General features: G+C 53.0%; 1 protein-coding gene across 1 annotated transcript in view; it reads left to right on the plus strand.

Annotated features, from left to right (window-relative positions):
• Window positions 1–2,741: 2,741 nt before the first annotated feature.
• The window catches only part of ACTN1 (actinin alpha 1), a 98,183-nt gene continuing 76,350 nt past the window's right edge, over window positions 2,742–24,574 (plus strand). Inside the window, 1 exon segment of the mRNA XM_005905735.3 lies at window positions 2,742–3,148. Within this exon segment, the coding sequence (XP_005905797.2) occupies window positions 3,044–3,148 (105 nt within the window). The 5' untranslated portion in view covers window positions 2,742–3,043.

A 24,574-nucleotide genomic window follows, 5' to 3' on the forward strand; every position in this document is an offset into this window, starting at 1 on the left:
ACTTAGCATATACTTATACAATGGAATACTGCACAGGAAGAAAACAAACAAACAAAAATCAACTGCTGATACAAGCCACGACATAAACAAATCTCACAGACATTAAACTTAGTGAAAAATCCAGAAACCAAAGTATGCATACTGCCTGATTTCAGAGATAACTTTTCAGGCCTTACTTTCCAGGCCTTTCTGCCACATCTGATGTTGCTGATGCCCCTCACTTTGATGTTTCATTCTGGATTTTCAGGACACCATGTTGTCCAGGCTCCCTGCGCTTCTGCGGACCATTTGCTCTCTGTCTCCCCCAGGGGTCCTTGTTCTTTACAGTTCCTTTCTAAGTCCTGCTCCTCTGGGCGCTCTTAGCTCCACCGAGGCATTCTCCCTGGAGTTCCTCATGGTGTCCATGCTATCCGTAGTCAGATGACTCTCAGATTCTGTTTCCCCTCAAGTCAGGGCTGTGCCATCACCTACTTACTGGACAGCTGACTCCGGACAGAGCACTTCCGGTTCCAGCACTACCTGGATTATTCCAACTCCTTTTTTTAAAATTTCGTTTTATTTAATTTTTGGCCACACCGCACAGCATGTGGGATCTTAGTTCCCCAAGGACTGAACCCATGTCCCCTGCACTGAAAGTGCAGAGTGTTAACCACTGGACCACCAGGGAAGTTCCCTCCAACTCCTCTGCGACTGGTTGTCACAGCTTCCAGCCAGCCTTGCTCCCCTCAGAGAGGCATGTGGCTGAGAAGGCCTTCACTGCCTGGCTGCTGCCCACCTCTCCAGCCCTGTCTCTGGTCCCTCCTGGCCTTGAATTTCTAGTCTGGCCATGTTGAAAGCTAGCATTCCCTTTATACCATGCAGCTTCCTGCCCCCATGTATCAGCTCACACTGCTTCTTCTGCCTGGAATAATCTCCCACTCTCCTCTTTGGCTGGCTCTTGTTCTTTAAGGCTCACTTGAATTCCCCCTCCTCCAAAAAGTGATACCTGGAGCTTCCTTTCCTACACTGGGCTCAAAGTCCACCCTCTCTACCTACCTCCCTACAGTTCCCTGGCTGGGGAAGTATCTCTCTCCTTGCAGAATATTTTTATTTCTGTGTGTCTCTGGTGGACTGCCAGAGGCAAGGAGTGTCTTTTTCATCTCTAGATACATAACATCTAGCATGTCCCCTGACACATGGATGCGGCTCCACACATATTTATTGAGAGAATGAATGGCTGCAGCACCATCATTACCCTCGATATCAGGTTTAGAGCCATAGTTTATAAGTGGATATAAAATAGTCTATAAATCTGCTGTCTCCGTGGCTCAGAAGCAGTGCTTCCTCAGCCAGGGACTTGTGGAGGGCACAGTGCTGACCAGTGACACTTGTATAAATGTGCGAGATTGAATGGTGCAGGCAGTGACACATCACCCATATCTGCTTAGGACAGCAGCAGCTGGCTCTCCTGGGAGTCACAGGCACTTTTTTCAACTTTCCCATCTGTTGGCCTTTCAGGTAACCTAATTCATTGCCCTTTCTAACTCCTTCAGTCACCTCTGAACTGACAGTTGTTTTCACAGTAAACCCAGCCATCCTTCAGGAGCATACATGGATTAAGCACTACTCTGTGCAGACGCTACTGGAGGCCTCTGGCTCCCGTTCTTGAGTCCCGGAGCTCTCAGAGGAGCCCACCAGGGTGTGAGCCCACTGGGGAGATCCGCCACTTACTAGGACAGGCGTAGAGCAGGCAGGCTCCACGAACTTAAAGGTGTTTCTTCGCTCTTGCCCTCCTTCCTCCAATAACAATAAGGCTTTGTTTGTCAGGCATAAGGTTACCGGGTTGGCTTGTGGAGCTCTGAGAACCCGAAAAGTCCCCGTTTTAAGCTCATCTTCGGGAAATTCAGTTTCTCCGTTGGGTCAGGGGTGTGTATTGAGGGGGCGTGGAGTAGGTAGATCGCTCAGAGCTATTAGGGTGCTGCCCAGGTGTGTATAAGGATAGCTCGGCCCTGCCAGCCCGCGGGAACCCGCAGGGGAACCCGGGAAGCTGGGCGACTTAGACCCTGAGCCCAAGGGAGGGCGGCAAAGGAGCCTGGGGCGAGGCGGGAAAGCTGTGTGGCTTCGGAGGCCGATGGCTGGTTAGAAACCTGGCTCCGGCAGGGCAGGGGTTCGCCGGGTCGCGCCGCGCGGGGCGGGGCCGGGGGCGGAATCAGGAAATTCCCAGGAAATTCCTTAACATTCCGGCACTCCCCGCCCCCCTTCCCCGGGTGCCGATCTCTCCGGACCCTGGGAAACAGAAAATGAAATGCTTTTCGGGTTTCTTCGCGTCGGTCCTCCAGCCCCTGGCAGTTGTGGGCTTTGGAGCGCGTGGGAGCGCAGGACGCCGCAGCAACGGAGTACCGGGCCTTCCTGCGGGCTGGGAGCGTGTCCAATGCCCCGGCGGTTCCTCCTGGGGCTCCCGAGCGCGCGGCCGCTCGGTCCCCGAGCTCGGGGAGGCGTCCGCCGGCTTCGGTCCCGTTCAGCTTAAGCTGGTGTCACATGAGCCGCGCGGGGGAGTGGGAACCCGGGGAGTGGGCGGGGGCGTGTGCGCCGGGAGGGGGCCGCCCAGTCCACCTATATGCGCCGCGGCCCGGCTGACGGATGCCAGGAATTCCCAATGAGAGGCGAAGGGGGGAAGTTTGGGCAACTCGGCCTGGCCAATGGAGAGCCTCCGGAGGGCTCTGCCCCTGCCCCTCGCCCCCGCCCGCCTGTGCGCCCGCAGCGCTAGTGTGTCCGCCTCGCTCAGTGTGCGTAGAGATTAGGTCTGAGCGCCGGCGCGAGGTAGGCAGTCCGCGAGCTCCAGCCGCCGCCGCCGACGCCCCCCAGCAGCCGCCTTCGCTAGCAGCGCCGCGGTGGAACCGGGCGCAGGGGAGCTAGCCCGGCCCCGCCAGCCCAGCCCAGCCCCAGCCCCAGCTCAGACCGTCCCGACTCCCTCCCCACGCCGGGGCAGCAAGCCGCAGCCGCCGCCGCCCGGAGAGAAGGTGGAGGAAGAAATCCAGCCCCTAGCACGCGCGCACCATCCATCATGGACCATTATGATTCCCAGCAAACCAATGACTACATGCAGCCCGAAGAGGACTGGGATCGAGACCTGCTCTTGGACCCAGCGTGGGAGAAGCAGCAGAGAAAGGTAAGCAACCTCCCCGGCCCGTCGCAGCCCCCCGCCCGGGGCAGCTCGGCTTGCGGGGCTCTGGGGTTCTGGGCTGCGAACCGGTTCCAGGCGCGCACGAGCGGGGGCGGGGGATGCGCGGCCGCAGCGAGGTGGGGTGTTGGGTTACAGGCGCGGGGAGGAAGGGGGAGCGCCCCGGCCCCAGAGCCCGCGAACGCCGAGGCTGAGCGCTGGGAGGTGGGGCCGCCCGCGGGCAGGTCGCCTTGGGGCGGGCTACCCAGGCTGCCCGGCTGTAGTCGCCGCGGCCCCGCGAGGGCAAGGCGCGGGGGCGGTGCTCTGGAGGCTGGGGCTGAGCCCCGGGCTCGGTGGCAGTTAGCTCCGGATCGATTTTCTCTTTCCTTCCCCGCCCCTTGACCGCCTTTCCATATGGCGTGCGGTGGCAGCGCGCTTCCTGGGTCGCCTTGGTACCTGAAGGGGACAAGCTGCATGGGTCCTCCCAGCCTCAGTCCGCCGGCCGAGGGGGCAGCGGGCGTGGCGGGATTGGCACCCACCTCTGGGTCTGTGTGGATGTGGACCTGCCGGAGTGGGGTTAGGGCCGAGAGAACCCGGGACCAAAGCGGGCTCCCCAACGGGCCCTGTGGAGGCGGGGTCAGGGCGGCAAACCGTTTTATTGCTTAACTCGGTGCTTGGTAGCTGCGAACCGACATGAGCTTGCGTCTGCGTCCTGCCTCTCCGATCCCTGCTCATTCCTGGCAGATGGCGAATTTGGGCAACTTGATCTGAGTTGAGGGGCTCGGTAGGGCAAGGCATTGTCTCTGGGGATATTTGGGGTCAGTCCTTGGGGTTCCATGCTTAGCCACCGAGGCGCGTCCCAGTGCCGGGTGCGCGCTCTCCCACGGGCGCTGGGCTCAAAGCTGGCGAGGGGACCCGGGCACAGCGGCCGGTGGCAGGAAGAGGTCAGAAACCACTCTTGTTGGGGGGGAGGGCGCCCCAACCGTGCCTTTGCTTCCTGCCTGCGCGGTGAGCTCTTGCCCCAGGCGGCCACGTACCCTGAACACCCTTTTCCCTCCTCCCCCGCGGCCCGCTCCCATCCGGTCCCTTCTTAACCCCCACCCCCACCTCCACCCCTCCGCAGATCTGGGAATGGGGTGGGGGGGACACACAGGATGGCGCGTCCCCCTGGATAGTGCGGTTAGGGCTGGGCTTGAGGGAGAACGCTTATGTCCAAAAATGGTAACATTCATTCCCTTTTTTAAACTTAAAAGGGGGGGAGTTTAGGGAGCCGACTGAAGTTTTTTTTCAGCCAAAGGCATCCTGTATTAGCTCACTCAGGAATCCTAAGCCCTGAAACTGGCGCCCTTTTACTCACTTCATCAGACAAGCAGAGGTAATTTAAAACAGCGCACAAAGGGCTTCCCAAAGCAGGGCGACCTGAGCCCCAGGGTCTTGGCTTCTGCTGGGCCCAGCCCTCTGCAGCCGCACCAGAAGGTTGCCCTGCTTCTAGCAGACTTCTTTGCCTTGCGGCCGTTACTTAAACACCCCTCCCCCTCTACCTGTCGGGCCCCTCGGGGAGGGCTGGGGGAGAGGTGAGTCCCTCCCTCACCTGGTTTATCTCCTGGGTCAGTTGTACTGTTGGGGAGTTGAGAATGGAGTAATCTGGAGATTCTCATGGGGGTAAAGGTTGGGGAGTTTCAAGGTGCACCTTCCTTGAGAATAGGTTTTAAATTGGACAGGAGGAGTGGGATTAGTGTAGAAATTTCTGTTTGCCTAGCACCTACTGTGTGCCTGGTGGGGTGGAGTGACAGGACTACCCAAGAATTAGGAATTAGGTCCTTTTAAGGACTGTGGGACTAAGCATTGGACCTGCACATGGTTTCATTATTATCAAATGAATGAGTGAGTATATTAAAAGCAGTGGGGGAGAAAAATTAGTGTCTCTCTTTCCCTACACACACACTCAGAACTCTGACCTGGGTAGTAATGGATGTGTACCAGGCTTTTGGGCAGCCAGGTGGGAACAGGGTCACCTGGGAAGGTTGGTTACCCAGGGACAAACCCCACAGTTCCAAGAGCTGGGACTGGCTGATGTACGCTGGGACTGTTCTAATGGTATATATGGTTTCAGTTGTTACTCCCAGCAGCTGTGGGAGCTGGGCAACGGGAGGATGAGGAAATGAGGGCAGAGGTGGAAGTAACCAGCCTAGCGTCCAGACAGCTGCATGGTGGGGCTGGGTTGCAGCTGTGCTCCAGCAGGCAGCTTCCCCTCACTTGTTCCTTAGTTGGTGAAGGAGGCCGGAAAGCTGGGTCTGGCACCCAGAGCCTGCAAAGATCTTGGACCAAGGGGAGCCAACCCCTGCTTTGGTGGGGTTGATGGAGAAGGCCCACAAGCTCTGGGCCTTGATTGAATCTGGTCCACAGCTTTTTTTTTGTTTTTCTGGGCCATTAAGTCTCTGTAATCTCAGTTTCTGCATATTTCCCCTAGTTCTCAGCAGGCTGGTCGGGATCTAAATTGGTATTATAACGGGAAGATCAGATTTAAAGTAACTTGGTGCTTTTGACAGTCTCCCTGCTGAGGTGAGGTGAGGGTTGAGTGGGTCAGAGGCTGACGGTTCCAAATGGAGGCGGGAGAGTGAGGGTGGGGTGAGGAGGGGCGGAAGGAGGTCACAGTGCTATGAGATACAAAAGCCACTGGGCAGGAGGCTGAAGACCCCCGTGTTCTGTCCTAGACTAGACAACCTGGACTGTGGGTAAGACTTCGGGCCAGTCATTTCGCTTCTCTGAGCTTTTATTAGTTAGTTCAGCAAGTACTTTTGGAACCCCTACTCTGGGCCAGGCTGGGATCCCGGTGCAGAGGGTGGAGCGTGAACTAGGCAGGCCAGGTCTCTGTCCCCCACGGCCTTCCATTCTGTTTCCTCCTTCGGCCTGCCCTGCCCACCCCTCAGGGCTCCTTACAAGCATCAGATTAAATGACTTCTTGGGTGACGCCAAGGCTGATGCAGATGCTGGTAAAAGTCTGTGCAGGTAGCAGGCATGACTCAAGAGCCTGCCCTGGGTTGGCCACGGCTTGTCCCTTCAAAGAGTGCTTCAGTGCAGAGTTCATCATGCTGGGCTCCTTGCCTCAAAGACACAAAATGCCGTGGCTTGGGGGAGTTTACTGGATTTCACAGTCTTTCCGATGTTGGAGGCTGAGAACTGAAGCCGTCTTTTCTAGGGGCCCCAGCTCTGAACACCCATCTTTGGGGAATGGCCAGAGTCCTCAGTTTATTCCCTTACGTGACTCTCACCCACGTCCTCATGTGTGCTCATGTGTGCCTGGAGTCAGCTTGGCTAGATTTTGAGTAAAATCCTGGCTCTACACTTGTATGCTTGCAGCCCTGGGCAAGTTACTTATCCTTTCTCAGCCTCCAATTTCTTATTTATAAAAAGATGCTAATACCTCCACCCTACCCCACCCCCTCCACCGACCCTCTTCACTGCTAGGTCGACAGCAGAGGATATGTAAAAGGGCCTCTTCTGCTGTTAAGTTTTATTCTCTCTCTTCCCTCTAAATCTGGGAGGCTCTGGTGTACTGTGTATTCCCACAGGTGCCAGCCCTGCGTTTTTGTTCTGTTTTTCACATGTAGGACCTTAATTAATATTTGTTGAGCTGATGGATGTTCAAACAGAGAGATGGCCCTGGCAGGTGAAAGAAGGTAGTTGTAAATAAGCCCAGATCCTGATTCCATATCTACGTCAAGCCAGGTTGTCAAGCTATGTGGCAGGAAGAGAAGCTGCTTTATTTACATTTGCTTCTGGACTTTGAGGGGCTTCCTGGTGGCTCAGCGGTAAAGTGTCTGCCTGCAATGCAGGAGCCACTGGACACATGGGAGGAGAGCATGGCAACCCACTCCAGTATTCTTGCCTGGAGAATCCCCATGGACAGAGGGAGCCTGGCAGGCCATGGTCCATGGGGTCACAAAGAGTCAGACTGAGCATGCACGCATCCATGTCCTGGACTGTGAGATCATCATCAGAGGAGCTACCAAGGTTACCCACCAAGGTGGAGGATTGCAAAAGGGGAGAGTCTGCCATAGGTGGGTTTATCTGGGGAGGATCAGGATGTCTGCCTACCTGAAGGCAGGAGGTTAGGAGTGAGTGATGCCTGGTAGCAATAAAGCCTGAGAGAGAAGAGAATTGGCCTTCATCTCCATCCTCATACCGCTAGGGTTCTTCCCGATTCGTTCCTTGTCAGTGTCCATGGGGGCAGGACCCAATCTGTCCTGTGCTCTGCAGAATCCCTAGTGCCTAGCACAGAGTCAGACCTATTGCATGTGGTCCAGAAATGATGATGAAATAATTGGATAAACATCATGCATGGCTTCTAACGCCAAGCCAGGGCAGTAGAGATTGGGATGAAATGCTTTACATTCCAGATAAACCATCCCTTTCTGGGACTGGATTCTGGCTCCAGCCTCTGCAGGTGGACATGCTCTGGGGACCCTGGTTCAAGTCTTCACCCCTCCACTGGCTAGCAGTGTGATCCAGGGTGAGTCACTTACCTGCTCTGTGCCTGATGATGCCAAGAGGGAAATGGAGATAATAATTGTTCCTGCCTGAAATAGCTGAGTAGAAGCTTAAAAACCAAGTAAGGTATACAGGGAATTTAGCATAGCACATGGGGTATAGCGAGTGCTCAGTAAATGTTAACTATTTTGAGGAACCAGAGCTGCTATGGCCTTTTTACGGTGATGCTTTGAGATAAGATGTAGTATATAAATCTGCTTCCGAAGGAGGCCAGAAGTGTGTTGGAGTTGTGTTGTCCTTGACCTTTGACCCCAAATTCAGTGCTGGCTCATTGAGTGTCACCCGACCTTTCCGTTTGCTCAATCCCTTGACCTATAGAATGGTATAAAATCCTTTGCCTACCCTTTTCCTACTTCCTGGGAATCCAGGATGAAGAGGTGAATGCCGAAGTGCTTAAAAACATTGTCAGCTGGTTGTAATACAGGTAAAATGACCTCAGAGTGTCTTCAGGCCCCTCTGATAATTAACTGATGAATGCCAAAGTGCTTAAAAACATTGTCGGCTGGTGGTAATACAGGTAAAATGACCTCAGAGTGTCTTCAGGCCCCTCTGATAATTAACTGAGCGCGTTCTGCAGGCCCTGCTCACACCCTCAGCAGCTCGCCCAGCCCCGCTTGGCTCCAGATTGCAGCTGCTTCCTCTCTGAAACCCGGCCCACGTGGGTGCTCTGAGTGCAGGTGTTCCGCTAGTTGGTGAAGTGGTGGACAGAACCTGGAAGAGAGATGGGAGAGATGGACGGGCTGGGAGCCTCAGGGCTGCCCTGGAGAGATAGGTATGAGAGGGCCTGGGGTACAGGGCTGGCCAGACTTTTCAGTTCTGAGCAATGATGAGACCTTGAGGGGCTGCTGAGATGGGCTTTAGGATTCAGCCTCTTCAAAAGGAGGAATCTTGCTTCCTGAAGTCTGACTTCTTGAGGAGGGCTGCCAAGGCCTCCTTGCTCAGTGGGATGGGGCCTGGGAGAGGACCTTACCCCTGGGACTGTCCCTGGGGGCGGTGGGCGGTTCTGTGCGAGGAGGTCACACCAAATGGGCGTCCTGTCACCTGGGATTTGTGGTTGGGATTTGGGGCTCCTCTTTCCAGCTTCTCGAGGAAGGCCTGGGGCTGGGCGCCTGGCCAGTGGCCACAAACCATAAACTTGGCTTGAGGACTTGTCACATGAGACCTGGCGCCTCCTGCCTGCCAGGGTGGGGCAGCCTGAGACATGGCCCGGCCACAGACCTGCTACTGTGTGCCTGCTTCTCACCTTCTAGTCCCTGCATAGTGTGAGAACAGCGGCGAGGTCTCCTTGTGGAGGCAGTCTGAGCGCTGATTGAACCCCCTGTTAGGTAGCAGATGCTCCATCCAGGTGGGGCTGTGACAATGACAGGTTAGATGCAGACAGACAGAAAATCCCCCCAGGCCATACCAGTCACAGCCAGGGGCATGGCCCTGACCACTGCGGGGCAGGAGGTGACAGGGAAGGTTCTGCTGGGAAGCCTTTCCTTTCCCTGGCAAATATCAGGGGTGATGGTGGTGGGGGGTGTGTGTGTGTGTGTACAGGGGGTAGGGCTTCCCCTACTGGAGGGGAAAGACTGGGAGGAGCAGGGGTGCCAGTGAGTCCACCTGCCATTGTTTCCCCCCTTGTCCTCCTTCCCCATTCCCTCTACCCCTCCCGGAGCTGACCTCTCACCTTGCTAAGAGGCCAGGCTGTTTGTACAGCTCATAGGTTGGACTCTGGAGCCCCACACCTCCGCACAGGTGTTGTCGTGCAGGTGTTGGGACTGTCCAGCACCTGAGCTGCCCCCATGTGTGACCCACCCCCACTTTTCCTGGGGCCTGGTGTGCAGCTCAGGGTTGAAGTGTCAGGGCATGTTTCTGGGACCCTGCTTTTATCCCCTGAGTCTGGTCAAAGGGCCCATGTTGCTGCAGGAAGGATCTGGGGAGCCAGGCTGAGTTACTCACCTGGGGTACTGAAAGGGTCCCAGAGCCCACCAGCAGCTGGATATGGTTTGGACAGTCCAGTCAGCAGCTCCCCAGAGGGGTCACAGCTAAGAGGCAGTAGGCAGAGGGACCCTGTAACCTGGGTTCCATAGTCCTGGTGACACTGGGTCACCCTGCCGGGACTGGGGATTTAGCCCAGGGTGTGCTGGTTCCTTTGGCAGTGGCACAGTATCCTAAGTCCTGATTGCCCAATCTGAGGCAAACCTCGGGAGTGGCCAGGGCAGGGGGTCCAGCAAGGCGGGGCTCAGCCATCCTGGGAGCCCCTAACACAGGGCCAGGATTCCTGCTGGTTCTTGGGCCGAGCATCAGGTCGGGGAACCCTCCCTCCTTAGGGGGTAGAGGGTCACCTTGGGGAGAGGGCTAGTCCTTCGCTCTCCTGCTTGTCCCTCCTGGTCTTCCTTCGCCCGTATCACCCCCATCCTGGCTGGGGGTTACTGGCAGGATCTTGCCGTGCAGGGCACCTTGTGAGTCTGGAGTAGTCACACTTGGCCGCAAAGATACGGCGACGACAGTCACAACCTCACTCTGCCCCCTCCTCATGCTTGTTCGGCCACTCCAGGTGGTGCCATTGCTTGCAAAGGGGTTGGGTGGGTGTAGCAGGGCCTCCAACCCTTCCCAGACAGAAACTGGCTGTCCCAGCTGCCTGCTAGCAGAGCTAGGAACGGACTGGATTTTTTTTTTTTAAGTTGAAGAAATTCTTTTTCTTATGATAATCACAGTGGCTCACCCTTTCTGAGCATGTGCTCAGCATTCCGCCCTGTGCTAAGGACTCCACATGCATTAACACATCTAATCCTGCGAGGGGGATACTCTGACCCTGTTTCGCAGAGGAGAGAACCGGCCCAGAGCAGTCACATACTTATCCAAGAACCCACAGCCGGCGAGAGGTGGAGCTGGGGTCTGAAGCCGGGTGGTGTTGCCTCCTCAGATTTTGCTCTGCTGCTTATAAAGCAAATGCTTGCATTTCTAGCAACATTTACCCAAAGCCAAAACATATACAAAACAAAACCCGGTGATGAAAGTGTTCTGGAATTAGATAGCGGTGGCGGTTGCACAACCTTGTGGATATACTAAAAACTGCTGAACTGTAGGCTTTAAACTGGGTGACTGACGGTTTAAGAATTATATCTCAACTTTAAAAACCCTCAGCTAATGCTAATTTAGGAAGAGAATGACAGTTGCCTGTCAGCCCACCTCCCAGAGGTGAGCTCTCTCCATCCTCGCCCCTCTTTCTCTCACTGTGAGTCCACCTTTTCTCTCTCGCTCACTGTTTATGAAAAGGTCAGGGATCCTGGTTCATTGCGTGAGTGGGAGAACAGAAGAGAAAAATAATCAAGAAGGATAGCTTTCATAAAAAGCCTGATGTGGCCCTTTTCTTGGAAACTGCTTAAGACTAGAGCCCAGATAAGCACAGGCAAACAGAATCCTGGGGTGGAGGTGTGTCCTTCCTCATTGATCAAAGGCTGAGCCAGTCCCATGGGACCTGCCTGCTTGGCCTGGGATTACTTCCCACCTTCTGCCATCCCATGGTTAACAGGGAGGGTCTAAGTGGGGCAAATTTCCCTAAGTCCTGAGGCATGAAGAGGGGAGGGTAGGGCCAGGGTCCTCCCCCAGGAGACAGCTGCCCATTCTCAGAGGTTGCCTAGCAATAGTGGGAACAGGTGACTTAGCCCACTACAGAGGTGGGAGGAGAATAAAAGGCAGCTGGGATGGAAATCGGGAGTAGATGCAGAGGATGCTGTTACCCTGGAAACCGCCTGCTTGGTCCTTGGCTGCAGTGGGCTACTTCTGGGCTGGGATCCATTCTTCATTGAGAGATTGCGGGGACCTCTCCAGGCCTGTCACCCACAGGGTTGGGGCGGGGGAAGGGGATGTAGAGAAACCTCTTGCACATGGCCTCTGTGGGGGATATGTTCTCTGCAGCCTCGTTTAACATTCACAAGAGCCTTGTAAGGCATGTCGGATGATCACACTTGATAGATGAAGATGCTGAGCTTAGAAATATAGAATAACAGGCTCACACCCAAAGGCTCCCAGTGAGAAGGGGCTGGTACCCTTGGTCCTTAAAGCAAACATTTCATTTTGGCTTAAAGCATTTCACGTGCCCAAGATCTGGGAAGGAATGTAAACACTATCCACCTTCAGGGGAGGGAAGAGAAGAAGATGAGAGAAGCGAAGGCTAGAAAGACGAGTTGTCTGTTTTATATCCAGTGATCAACCAATAATATTTAATAAGATGTCTTGGTTCTCCAAATAAGTAAAAAAGACCGTAGTTTACACTGATTGAAGTTTGCATGGTTTAGATTATCTCAATCTTAAAAAAAAACCCTTTGAGAAAGATACTGTTAACTTCCCTTGTTACTATAGATGGGGAGATTGAAGCTCAGGGGGTTTAAGTAGGTTTCCAAAGATTGACCAGCTAATAAACAAGTTTATGAATGAACCCAGGCAGACTGACCTTGAAATGCCATCCTTCACCAGAAGTACAGATGCACCCATTGCTATCTTGGAGTTTATGTTTTGAGACAAGGCTTACATATATAAAATAATATGGAATAGCTTAAGATGGAATATAGTGATTCCCTGGTGGCTCAGACCATAAAGAGTCTGCCTGCAATGCGGGAAACCCAGGTTTGATCTCTGGGTTGGGAAGATCCCCTGGAGAAGGAAAGGGCAACCCACTCCAGTATTCTTGCCTGGAAAATCCCATGGATGGAGGAGCCTGGTGGGCTGCAGTCCATAGGGTCGCAAAGAGTCGGACACGACTGAGCGACTTCACTTTTAAGATGGAATATAACCGAATACTCATTAGATGGTTCATGATTTTTAACATTTATGCTTTCACATGTGTCCTCTCCTTTCACTGTGATAAAAAGACTTGTGAGGTCTTATTCCCATTTTATAGACAGAGAATGTAAGGCTCAGAAAGGGGGAGTGGTTTAACCAGGGTCTCTTGAAGTCCAAATGGGGTAGAGTTGGTTTTGAATCCAGGTCTTTGACTAGAGGGTCTGTGACACTAAAGGGGTGCAGGCCTTTCTGAAGTTCCTTTTCTGGGTTGAAAGGTCGCGGAGGATTCTAGTTGTATTTCTCCCCACTTTTCAGTAGAAGGAGTAACTGCAGGGAATAGACTCCTGAGCCTGGTGGCCTCTCCTGAAGCTGACCCTAGCTGTGGAGGGCTGGCTTCCCTGCGATGAGAGTCATCCATGCCCCCTCCTTCTCTCCTCCTTGGGACCCTTCAGCTTCAGCGGCTCCTGCGGGCCCCTCTGTTTGGTCTCCAGGGACACCCAGCACCTTTGAACCAGGTAGCTGATGCTCAGTGTTTATTTTGACTTTAGAAGCCTGTGCCTGTAAATACAAAGTTGCAGGTTCTGATTTGAGCCTTGAGGCTGTTAAGAAAGGGGGTGAGGGTGAGTCTGAGAGCTTAGGTTGGGGTGAGCTGTTTTGGTTTTCAGTGCTGCAGGCCCGGCTAGGGGACAGCATTGAGGGCGGGGAAAGACCATGCCCTTCCTGTCCCATCCCATCACCTTGCAGCTGAGGGTCTAAATCAAAGGCCATGATGGTGGAAAAGTGATGGGGGTGGGGAGGGTAAGGAGCCTGGTCTCTACCTTGTTTTTCCTGTTCTGTGGTGGTTGGTACTTGGGGGCTGCGGAGTGTGGTTGCAGGCCTGTGATTTGAGGCCAGGGCTTACAGGGGAGCATTTTTATGGGCCTGAAGATTTATTTTTTAAAAGTCATCTGCAAAGCTGATTATAACCAAGGGGAATAGAACAGAGTGGTGCCGGGCTCCGTTTTCAAATCGTCTGTAGGTGAAGTGACCGGAGGGGAGGGTGCGGCAACGTGGGTGGCCCCCTTCAGGCAGGTCTCCTAATGGAACTTGGCTTTCGATCTTGCAAGAGAGGCGGCCAGTCCTGCCTGTGGGTGGGAGGGGGCTTGTTACTGTCAGGCTCTGTCTTTCTCCTTATGTCCCATGTGGAAATGTGCACATGTCACAGCCTGTGGTTTGAGGATGGAGAGAGAAGTGGCACTTTTAATTCTTCTAAGTCCCCAAACCAGAAAATGGGATCTGTGCCTCCCCAGTGTGAGGCTGTACTGGGGGCAGGGCCAGTAGCTCTGAGGTCCCAGGTCTGTTTTGACTTCCAGGTCTGTTTTGACCTCCAGGTCTGTGAGCGAGGATGTGTGTGTTGGTGTGAATGGAGGTGTATGTACGTGGGTGTGTGTATATATATGTATGTGTGTGTGTGTTTGTGTATGTGTGTATGTGAGTGTGTGTGTGTATGTGTGTACACGTGTGAGTGGGTATGTGTATTTGTATGTGTGTTTGTGTTTATGTGTGTATAACAAGTGTATGTGAGTGTGTATATATGTATATTTGTGTATGTGTGTACCCGTGTGTTTGTATATCGGTGTGTATGTCTGTGTGTGTGTGTGTACATCTGTGTGGTGTGTGTCTAGCTCTGAGGAGCCCCTCTGTTATTTTTGGCCACTGCCTTGACTTTGGCAGGGGAGTGGCTCCCTTTCAAACACCACAGACATCCTCCAGATAATGTCTAATGGCACTTTCCAGTAGAGTTCCCGATATTCGGAAAGGCCCTTCCAGGAACCCAGAGTGCTTTTCCAGACTTGGCCCTGGGAGCTAGGAGCTGGGAGCTGGAGGAGGTGGAGCAGGGAAGCGGGGGTGGGGGTGGGGGCCCAGACCCCTGGTTTCCTGCCCTTCATCCTGGATGCTGTGCTAGCTGGGCTCTTTGGAGGTGTCTTTCATGAGTCCTGAGGACTCACTTTAGAAATCTGGATAATTTTCCAAACTCTAGCCACCTAGCTTTTCTTTTTTTTTTGGTAAGTTAAGCAGTGGTAAACTTAGAGATTCATTGTGTATAATTAGCTTTCAGCTTTTTTACAATGAAAGAATTCCACATTGGGATTTTAATTCCCTGGGCCTGTCTGGATAACTGCCCCCCCCCCGCCCCGCACCTTTTCCTTTCCCCCTTAACGGTCTGCTTGGTGCAGGCAGCAAGGCCATATTGGGGCCCAGGGGTGTCCAGTTAGGGCACTTGCTCCCAGTCCCTTTCCATGGAAGCTGCTGGCTCAGGACAAGGCCAGCTTAGGTCCACCTTATGGCTCAGGGAGTGTGTTTGGAGTTACAGAGCTGAGCACCCACCCCCTCCCCTGAGCAGGAGCCAAGCCCGGGCTATGCTGTGGACCAGGCACATCTGAGTGTTTCACAGATATTAATTCATTTAATCCTCAGAACACCCGTGTGAAATGATTTGGCTGGAAGAGTAAGGAAATTTAGACCTGCAAAGGCTCAGGCGGTTACAGCTGTTATTTCTATATTTTCTGCTCTGAGGCCCGTTTGCAAAGAAGATGAACATTGCAGATTGGAGACCCTGGCCGCCTTCTCCCCAGTCCTGTTCCTGTCCCCCAGTGGAAGTGATCACTATCGAGCTTGGTGGTTTTCATTCCTAAGCGTCCATTTATACAGTTCCTACCTGTCTGGCTGTGTGCATGACAGATGGTGTCACACCCAGCGTATCACCGTGCACACTGCTGTTTCTGTGCTTGTCTGTCCCACACCCCACTTGGTAGGAGCTCTGACCCCATTCCATTGATGAGACGGCTGAGACCAGGAGGGGTTGGAGGATTTGGGGGATGTTTACAGGTGGCAGGTGGGGCCAGAAGCCGGGCTTCCTGCCTTTGCGGGTGGCTCTTTGTGTTCACCTGCTGCTCCTGCCACATCGGAGTTCAAAGACTGACTGGTATTTGGTGAGGGAGGGCAGGGGCAGAGAGTCTGTTTTTTATTTTCTTCCCTCCCACATGTGTTTTTGACACCTGGTTCTCATCCCCTGGGGCATGTGCTCGTTTGCCCGCTGCCCTGGACTCACAGTACTTTGCCATTTTTTTCTCTTCCCAGGAGGGAGCCCTTCTGCTTTTATTGTTCCTGGATGAAGTAAATATGCAATGACAGAAAAGCTACTGTGAATTAAGGCATGCTTCTAAATGAATTTGTATTGTATGTCTCACAGTGGCTTCTTGCAACATTTGGAAGTTAGTTGTTCTTTGCACATAGTTTTGGAAGAGGCGGGAGGTGGGAAGCCGTGGCTGGCTGAGTCCATCTTGGCTGGGTCCCAGGGGCAGCCAGTGGGATTCCAGTTATGTCTGTCTGTGCATGCTTGGTTTCCTGGCTCTGGCCCTTTCTTCCTTCTGCCCTGGCTCTGGGCCACTCAGCCCCTTGCCTTGCTCACTTAGCGCCTGGGTAGAAGATGGGTTGGAGAGAGCTGGAGAGGACAGACATGTTGGCAGCCTCTTGACAGCTTTTGCCACACTTGCTTAGGGCACTGTTGTGAGACTCTTAGCTCTGAGGACATTTGGAAGGTTCTCAGGGGGTGTCACTCATCTATGACTGACTGGGGACTCCTTGGATGAGTGAAGGTGAGTCTGTAGGGTCTCCTGGGGCTTCCTAGTAAGGAGTCCATTGCTTGGGCCTCCTGAAGCCTGCGGCACTGGCATCTGGACACTCATGCCACCTCATCCCAGAACCTTGAAGCCTAGAAGGATAGGAGTGGTTTAACAGTGGTTCTCACTTAATGTGCATCAGCGTCACCTGGAGGATTTGTTACAGCACTGGTTGCGGAGCCTCATCCTCAGGGTTGGTCATTCACTGGGTCTGGGGTGGGGCCTGAGAAATTACGTTTTTAGCAAGTGAGATGACACTTTAAGATGACTTGCAGAGGGGGGTAGATGTAGGCAGGGGTGAGGAACTGGGGCTCCTTTTGCAGTCTGCTACAGAGATCTTGAACCAGACTGTGACTTTGCTGGTAATTTCTGCCTCGTACCTCCTGACTCTCCCCCAGAATAAAGACCACGTTCTTTCTCTCTTTGGGAGGTCCAAGTTTGGGGAGGGAGGTGTGCTCTTGCACCCCGAGAAAAGGGGACTCCAGGGAGCTCCGATGGGCACGTGGTAATCGGTGGTCACCAAATGTTGGACGGACAGTGTCAGCGGATGCCTTTCGAGGGGGTGTGGGAGCCACAGTCCAGCAAGAGACGTCTGCAGATGAGAAGGTACTGGGGGTGATGTCCCTTTGAGTCACCAAGGTTCACTCCAGTGATGGGGCTGAATCCGGGGCACAGAGCAGGGCTGGGGAGGCTCCTGAGATTCAGAAGGGTGCCCTGGAGTCAGGAGGACGCCGGAGGCTGGGGAAGCTGGCCTGTAGCTCGGGATGGGCTCTGAGCCTGCCACGCCACCTGGCACCCTTCCCTGCGTGTCCTGTTGCGGGCTGGTGGGAGCCAGCGCAGGCCTCCAGCTCCCTATTAGGTAGTCCAGCTGCGTTTCTTCCTCTTTTGGCCAGCGGCCCACTTCACATTCCTCTCCCGAGGTGCTGGCCCAGCTGACACGTCTCTCCACTCCCTGCCCTATTGCATTTGGCGGAGGCCTCTACTTCAGAAATTCTTAGGGAGTTTCTGGTCCTCTTGTGAGGGTTTGGGACCTCAAAGGAAGTAAACTTGGCCCTCGGTTTTCCTTCTCTTTCCAGTCCCAGGGCCGAGGGAGTTCTCAAGTATTGGACATGGGTGGCCTGCTCTGCTGTCTTTAGGCTCAGCCTCCTGAGGGTGTGGAACCAGACAGAACCTGGGGCTCTGCATCTCATCAGGATGTGGGGTCCAGTAGGACCTTGGTCTGCTTGCCTTCTCCTCCCTTTCAGCTTGGACCTTGGAGGGGTGTCATTTAGGAGAAGAATCGGTATGGAGATACTGCTCCTTTTTTTTGCATTGTTAGGCCAGACAGCTGCTTTGGGAGACCCTGTCCTCTTTCCTCAGAGCAGAGAGAACAGTTGTGCGTTAGGTTCCGGGGCTGTGGGAGACCCGAGGTCTCTTAGAGCTTCCTGTGGCCACTATGTGACGCTGGACAAGTCACAGCGGATTGTTACCTATAAAATGAGTTGTGTTAGTCGCTCAGTTGTGTCTGACTCTTTGCAGCCCCATGAGTGTATAGCCCACGAGGCTCCTCCGTCCATGGAATTTTCCAGGCAAGAATAGGAGTGGGTTGCTATTTCCTTCTCCAGGGGATCTTCCCGACCCGGGCATCATAAAATGAGGGGACTGGGTTATAGGGTGACAGTGGGGCTCTGTTGTAAGTGTCCTGCTTGGATTATCGCGTGGAGATGATCTTTAGGGTCTGGGTCAACGCCAGTATCCTATGTTCTTGTCCTCTTTGTGGGGACGGGTTACTCTGCAGTCTAATACTTCTTGAGGTGACCTTGAGGTCGATCCCTGGGCTTGCAGTCTGGCCCTGAAATAACCTGCTAAAACACTGTCTCATATCTGTAGGAGTCTTCTGTGTCCTCATCCTTCAGGAATTTGTTCCCACCCTCTAGGGAGGGTATGGGTGGGGCCAGGTGAATGAACTTCCCTTAGGGACCCACAGTGCTCTGTGTCTTGGGCCCTGCATGGACTCTCTTGCTCTGGAAATACCTGCTTGGGGTGGCCGAGTGGGAAGCCCAGGTGCCTGGGGAGGGGAGAGTGGAGAGCCTTGTTTAGGGTGGAGATGGGTTTCTTAGCTTTGCCTAAGATGCGCCAGGTGTGGTCGGGGGGTGGGAATGCTGGGGGTGGCTCTGGAGGGGTGGGAGGGCATCTGTGCCCTCTGCAAGGTGGGCCACTCATAATCAGCCCTTTGTGTGGCTTGGCTGACCCACGGCCTGGTGGGAGGGAGGCGGCCTGCCCGTGGGTTCTGTGGGTAGAAGAAACTCCAAACTCCTGCCGGAGCCAGGAAACAAGGGTTTCAGCCTGGAATCTGCCCAAGGGACTGGTGTCAATGGGCAGCCTTGTGTTTCACTTTGTTTACTCCCAGAACCCAGCTCTATCCTTTCCCTGGTAGCAGTCTGAAGAAATCAAATCACAGGAGGCCCAACCAGAAGGGAACCCGTGCTGTCACCTGACCTTCTGCACATCAGATAAAGAGACTGAGGTCCATGGTGGTGATCTGTCTTGTCCAAGGACACACTGCTTTGAGTTCATTCCTTGTGGGGCTGGTTTAAGTAAAAAAATTATTCTGGGGACATATAAATCAACAACTGAAGTCATCCTTGCCAGTGGGCTCCAGAACACCTGCCGACAGATAGACGAGGTGAGCCTCTGTGCTCTGAAGGCAGGTGGGGCTGCTGGGGATCTGTGTGGGTGGTGGTCAAGTTCAGGTGAATTTCACACATGCTGACAGCTGTGCTGTACTGGGTGGAGGTGGTGATGGATAGACAGGTGGGCCCTTTGCATGGCTGGCCTTACGCTTAGATGTTCCTGGCACCGGCTTCTGATTTTGCAGTTGAGGAGGGAGCCAGAAATGGTCAGAGGGACCAGTGCTGGTGATGCTAGTGGTCCTGATGCTAGCACTTAGCGCTGAATCGTCATAACCACCCGTAAGATCTAGGTGCTAATACATTTTCATCTCCACTTTACAGAAGCACTTAAGCATTATTGAGATTGAATAATTTGCCCAAGCCATAGACAGAGAGGGGCTTGGCGGGCTACAGTTCATGGGGTCGAAAAGAAGCAGACATGACTGAGCACACAGCATGCACACCCAAGTTCTTGCGTGGCATTCTGGCCTGTGAAGCCAGAGTTGCCCAGCCACAGCCTGCAGTCCTAACCACCACTTTGACCATCTCCTTTCCTCTCTGCCAGGGCATGCTGCTTGATGGCAAGTCGGCCTGATTGGAGATGGGGAACCCCTCGCTAGAGAAGGAGCTGGGTCTCCACCCTCCCTAGGCCCCAAATACCTCTCTCCTGACACACACATTCCTGTGCATTCCTGAGGAGCCAGGAAGTGACTGTCTCTGGTCCCTGCAGGTCCCAGCGCTGAGGCAGCAGTGGAGGTGGGGCAGCTCAGCCCAGATGGGGGCTTTTTATGAACTCCTCCATGCTTCTCTCTGCCTCCCTCCTTTCTTCTCCTCGTCTGTTGTCTCTCCCTCCTGCCCCGCAGTGGCACCCCAGGCACTGGCCACTCCTGAGATTGGCCTTGGGAGGTAGGCTTCGCCAGAGGGATGGCTTTCTTTGCCTTTCTCGGGGTGCAAGGTGCTGGCTGCCTTTGCGGGCTGCCCTGGAGCAGGGCTGTGTCAGGGTTGGGCTGCTCCTGTGTCTGCAGAGGGCTCCAGGCTCCCACCCTCTGAAACAGCCACGGTCGTGTTTCCCTGTCTCTCTTGCAGCTACCGTGCTGGCTGTTACACATCCTGAATCTTATTTCATCCCAACAACAAGGTAGGAGGTATCAGCCCTGTTTACAGGCGAGGGAATCAAAACCCTGTAAAGTCAGAGACTGCACTGAGGCTAGTTTATGGCAGATAGGGGTTAATGCCCAGGTCTGTGGACCCAAGTGTCCACGTCCACTGATGCCCAGCATGAGCAGAGAGTTGCAGCAGAACAGAACCCCTGTCAGACAACAACAGTAAAATGCTTCCCAGCCAGGCTAGAGTATCCTGGGTCCGGGTGGGCTGGGTGTCTCCCTCATGAAGGCGCCTTGCTGGTCTCCTCTGAGAGAAGAGGCCAGATGGAAAGCATTTACAGGCTCATGGGCACCTCTTACTCATGAGTCTGTGGCCGAGGCATTGCTCAGAAAAACTCAGGCAGGAGAACACGTGATGCACAGGCAGCCAGAAGCCAGTCGGAGCCTGTCCCTCGCATCTGGCCCGGTTCTGTGATTCCTTCTTTTCAGAGAGTTTCAGCGCCCATTGTCATTGGAACTTGTTAATAGCGGCTGTGGGAGCCTAGTGAATGATAATAATAATGATATGATAATACTGTGAGAGCTATATGCACTAACTCTTCTAATGCTCTGCCTCGCTGTGTCCTTAGCTTTTTGCTTGTAAGCACTGGAATAAGGACTTTCCATGTATTAACCCATATATTCCTCACAATAACTTTGTGAGGTGGGCACTAATACCCCCATTTTATAGATGGGAAAACTGAGGCCCAGCGAGGTTTAGTTGTTCATCCAGGGTCCTGCAGCTAGCAAGGGGCAGAGCTGGGACTTGAATCCAAGGATTTCCAGTCAGTAAGACCATACATGATTCCCGTGAGGTCAGGGACCTCCCCATGGCTTTTATTTCTGTCCTTTGGCCTAGTACCTGATACCAAGTGGACTCTAGGAAGAGTCGTAATGATAGAATGAAGGGTGTTGGCATCCTGCCCTTTGAGGGGAAGTTGCCTTTAAGTTTCAGGGATCCCGGCATGGCTGGCATGACTTTCTGTTGAGGAGTGAGACCCGGAGCCCCACCCTTGGTCTCCTGAAGCCACTTACTTATGAGGGGAGCCCCTTGTATGGGGAAGGCTTCAAGTGCAGATGGAGTTGGCAGGGCTGGGAAGATAAGCCCAGGAGACACAGGGCCCAGAAAGCCCCTCATTAGCTACTTGTTCCTGTGGGGAGGTCTCCCCTGTCTTCATGTTATAAGTGCCAGTAGGCCTTTAACTACCAGGGAGGGATAGCAGATAATTTAGAATTTAATAAAGTTATCATCAATTCATAGGGGCAGGGGTTGTTTTTTCTTTCTCTCTTTATCCATGTTTCCTGGCATGTGGTGGGCACCTAAGGAATGTTAGTTGTGTGAATGAATGAATTAAAATAGAATCTTCATATGGAAAATTCAAGCACAGAAATAGAGAAGAGTATAATGAATCCCCGTGTACCCATTACCCAGCTTCAGCAATTAGCAGCGGAACCTGCTGGTCGTACGTAGCCACCTGGGACACTTTACAGTGAGATTAGCACGCTAGGATGAACTGCTAAGAGCTTCTCGAGAGGAAAAGGACACACAGAGATGAGATGATGCTATAGGACTAGTAAGAACTCGCTTTCACGTCACTGCCATGAGACATGTGCCAGGCACGCTGGAGGTGCTTATTTGAAGGTTTGACCTGACTGCATTGGACCATGTGGCATTGGGCTCCAGCCCCAGAGTGGGAAGAAAGTTCCTGAGGGATGAGTTCAGCAGATCCATGAGATGTTCAGACACATACGCTGTGGCTAAAGGCAGTGCAGCCAACAAAAGTTCATCCACTCAGTTCATATTTATTATCTCTCTTTTTAAATGGTGTTCAAATACTTTCAAAGTACAGAATAGTAAAACACATAGCCAGGTGCTTGCCACCTGGATTTAAGAGATATTAAGCACTCGCTCTTTTCAGATCACGGCCAGATGATGCAGGACATGTGTCTCTGAAGAGGCCAGTTGAGTGAGAGACCCACCACCTAGCATTTCCCTGTCATGATCAAGGATGTCACAGCCTCTACAGTGAAGGGCACGCAAGGAAGGCCCCAGGCTGCCTTTGAGGAAACCAGTAAGACCTCCCACAGGAGGTGATACTGTGAGCTAAAATTTAAATCTAGAATATATAAGAGTGAGTCAGGCGAGGGGGGTGGTGGCAGAGAGTGGGGGAGGTGGACCAGGCAGAGTGTGACCAAAAACATGAGACAGTGAGTGTCAAGTTCTGGGAAGGGAAGGGCGGGGAATGAGTGTGAGGTGGGGCGGGGAGCAGCTGGAGGGGAAGAGGCCTGGGGGCGGGTGACGGTGAGCCCAGAGGGTCTGTGGGGGCAGTAGCGGGCTCCGGGCCTGTCTGAACTGGACAGTGTGTGCTGAGAGGGTTAGAGGCCAGTGTAATCTTCAGTGGAGGTTTGGGAACGGGGCAGGGGAGGTGGGGGAACCGAGTCAGAGGAGTATTTGAAGAAAGCTGGCTGTTTAGAGCAGTCACCAGGCTGGAAGAGGCTCTGCTGGACTTGGCGTGTTGAGTGGGCCCCAGGGCTTGGAGGAGCAGGACTTGGGGGAAGTTGAGTGGAAATGGAGTTAAGCTCAGAATTTCTACTAGTCACACTTTCCAAAGAAGGAATGAACTGTTAGGTTGGGAGTTACCTGGTCTTAAATGTGTTTAGGTCTGCTGAAATGGAAATGGGGGGAATTCCCTGGTGGTCCAGCGATTAGGACTTCGTGCTTTCGCTGTTGAGGGCCAGGGTTCAGTCCCTGGTTGGGGAACGAATCCCACAAGCCATGTGGCATGGCCAAAAAACAATACTGAAACAAAACCCTTCTAATTGAGGTATTCAACTAACTCTAAAAGAAATGAGATGGGAAGGACATGGAGGAAGGAGGGCACTGGCCCTTCACGGTCTTTTCTAAGAATATAAGCTGGGAGAGAGTTGGTTAAGTGACCCGTGGGCACAGACAAGTGGTGCTCCAAGGAAGGCGGCTATGGAGGAGGTGTTGGCCTGTTGCCATGGGAACCATCTCTGCTGTGGGTTTCCAGTTCCAAGGATGCCCTGAAAGGAATGAGCTCACTCCACCTGCAAGGTGATGAGTCAGCCTGCTCCGAAGTCCTGCTTGCCATCCAGGGCTGAGCAGGACCCTGCTTCTGCCCCTCATGGACCACTGATACTTCTCTGCCTGATGTGAGCCGTTGTCATTAGACAGGAGATGGAGGCAGAAGAGGCAGCCACATGCCATTCTGGTAGCCCTCGGGATCCTGACTTCAGTAGACGCAGGAGAAAGCCTCTATTCCACTTGGCCAAACCATGGTGCTCAGCAGGGCTGAACTATCCTATCTGCAGGCTGCTCACCTCACATTGACAGGGCACCAGATACACCTGGGACCTTGTAGTCCCGGCACGTAGGCTAGACGGATGCTGTGTGCTGAGGGTGTTGAGGAAGTTCAGGCTGTTCGTGGATGTCTATTGGTCAGATGTAGGGGTGGTTTCCGAGGGTGGATGAGGAAACCTTCTGGGATTTGATTGCACACTGGAAGGATTAGGGGTCACTAGTTTGCCGATCGAGTCCTAGGTATATTTTCGGAGGCCTGGGCTTGTGACTCGTGGCCCTTGCCTCCCTACCGCCCACGTGTGCAATTCATCGTTCTTATGGGGGAGTGTGCAGAAAATGTCCACTGACTGCCAGGTGAGGACTAGCATCTCAAACAGCTGTGATTTCAGAGCACGAGGCATCTTCCTCAAGACCCTACTAAATGCAGACCATCATCTACTGGGTTCTAGTCCCTCAGAATCCAGATGGGCGCTGGAGCCTGTTCCCTCCCTCCTTGGGGCAGCCTGGGGATAACATTGAAAAGGCCAGGGGAGGTTGGCTTTTCTAGTTTCTCACTGCCTGCCTGCTTCACCTCCATGGACCTCTGTTTCCATCTGAGAAGATAAATGACTTTGGGGGAACGGTGAATGACCACTTTAACCCTTTCACCTAAACACAGCTACTTAAATTTCGAGAAGCCGGTTTTGTTTTTATCCTCACGCTTGTGTTATTTTTATAACGGTGGTTACTTTTATATTTCCTTTTTATATTTACTTTTATATTTAGTTTACTTTTATATTTCCCCACTTGGCATTTTTATCAAAGATACCTTTTCTTATATAGCCACACAGCCTTTATCTTCCTTCCCTGGAGCAAGTGAGATCCAAGTGTACAGACTGTTTCATGAATACGTATTTATTTGTACTTTCCTGCATCTTTTTCTAAAAAGCATTTGAGGAAAGCATGAAAGTGAGGAAGGTGCTCTGTGACATCCTAGAGGGGTAGGGATGGAGTGGGAGATGGGAGGGAGGTTCAAGAGGGAGGGGATATATGCATGCCTGTGGCTGATCCATGAAGATGGATGGCAGAAACCAGCACAATATTGTAAAGTAATTATCCTCCAATTAAAAAAAAAAAACAACTTAATGCAAGTGTAGCGGAGGGAACTCGACTCTGTACTCTGTAATGACCTATATGGGAAAAGAATCTAAGAAAGAGTAGATACATGTGCATGTATAACTGATTCACTTTGCTGTCTACCTGAAATTAACACAACATTTAAAATCAACCATACTACAAAAAAAAAAAAGATCCAGAGCTTTGTCAGGGTGGTTGTAGGTGGGTGAGGTAATTGAGAAAAT

Source organism: Bos mutus, chromosome 10, assembly GCF_027580195.1.
Source record: "Bos mutus isolate GX-2022 chromosome 10, NWIPB_WYAK_1.1, whole genome shotgun sequence".
In the NCBI taxonomy this organism is placed as follows: domain Eukaryota; kingdom Metazoa; phylum Chordata; class Mammalia; order Artiodactyla; family Bovidae; genus Bos; species Bos mutus.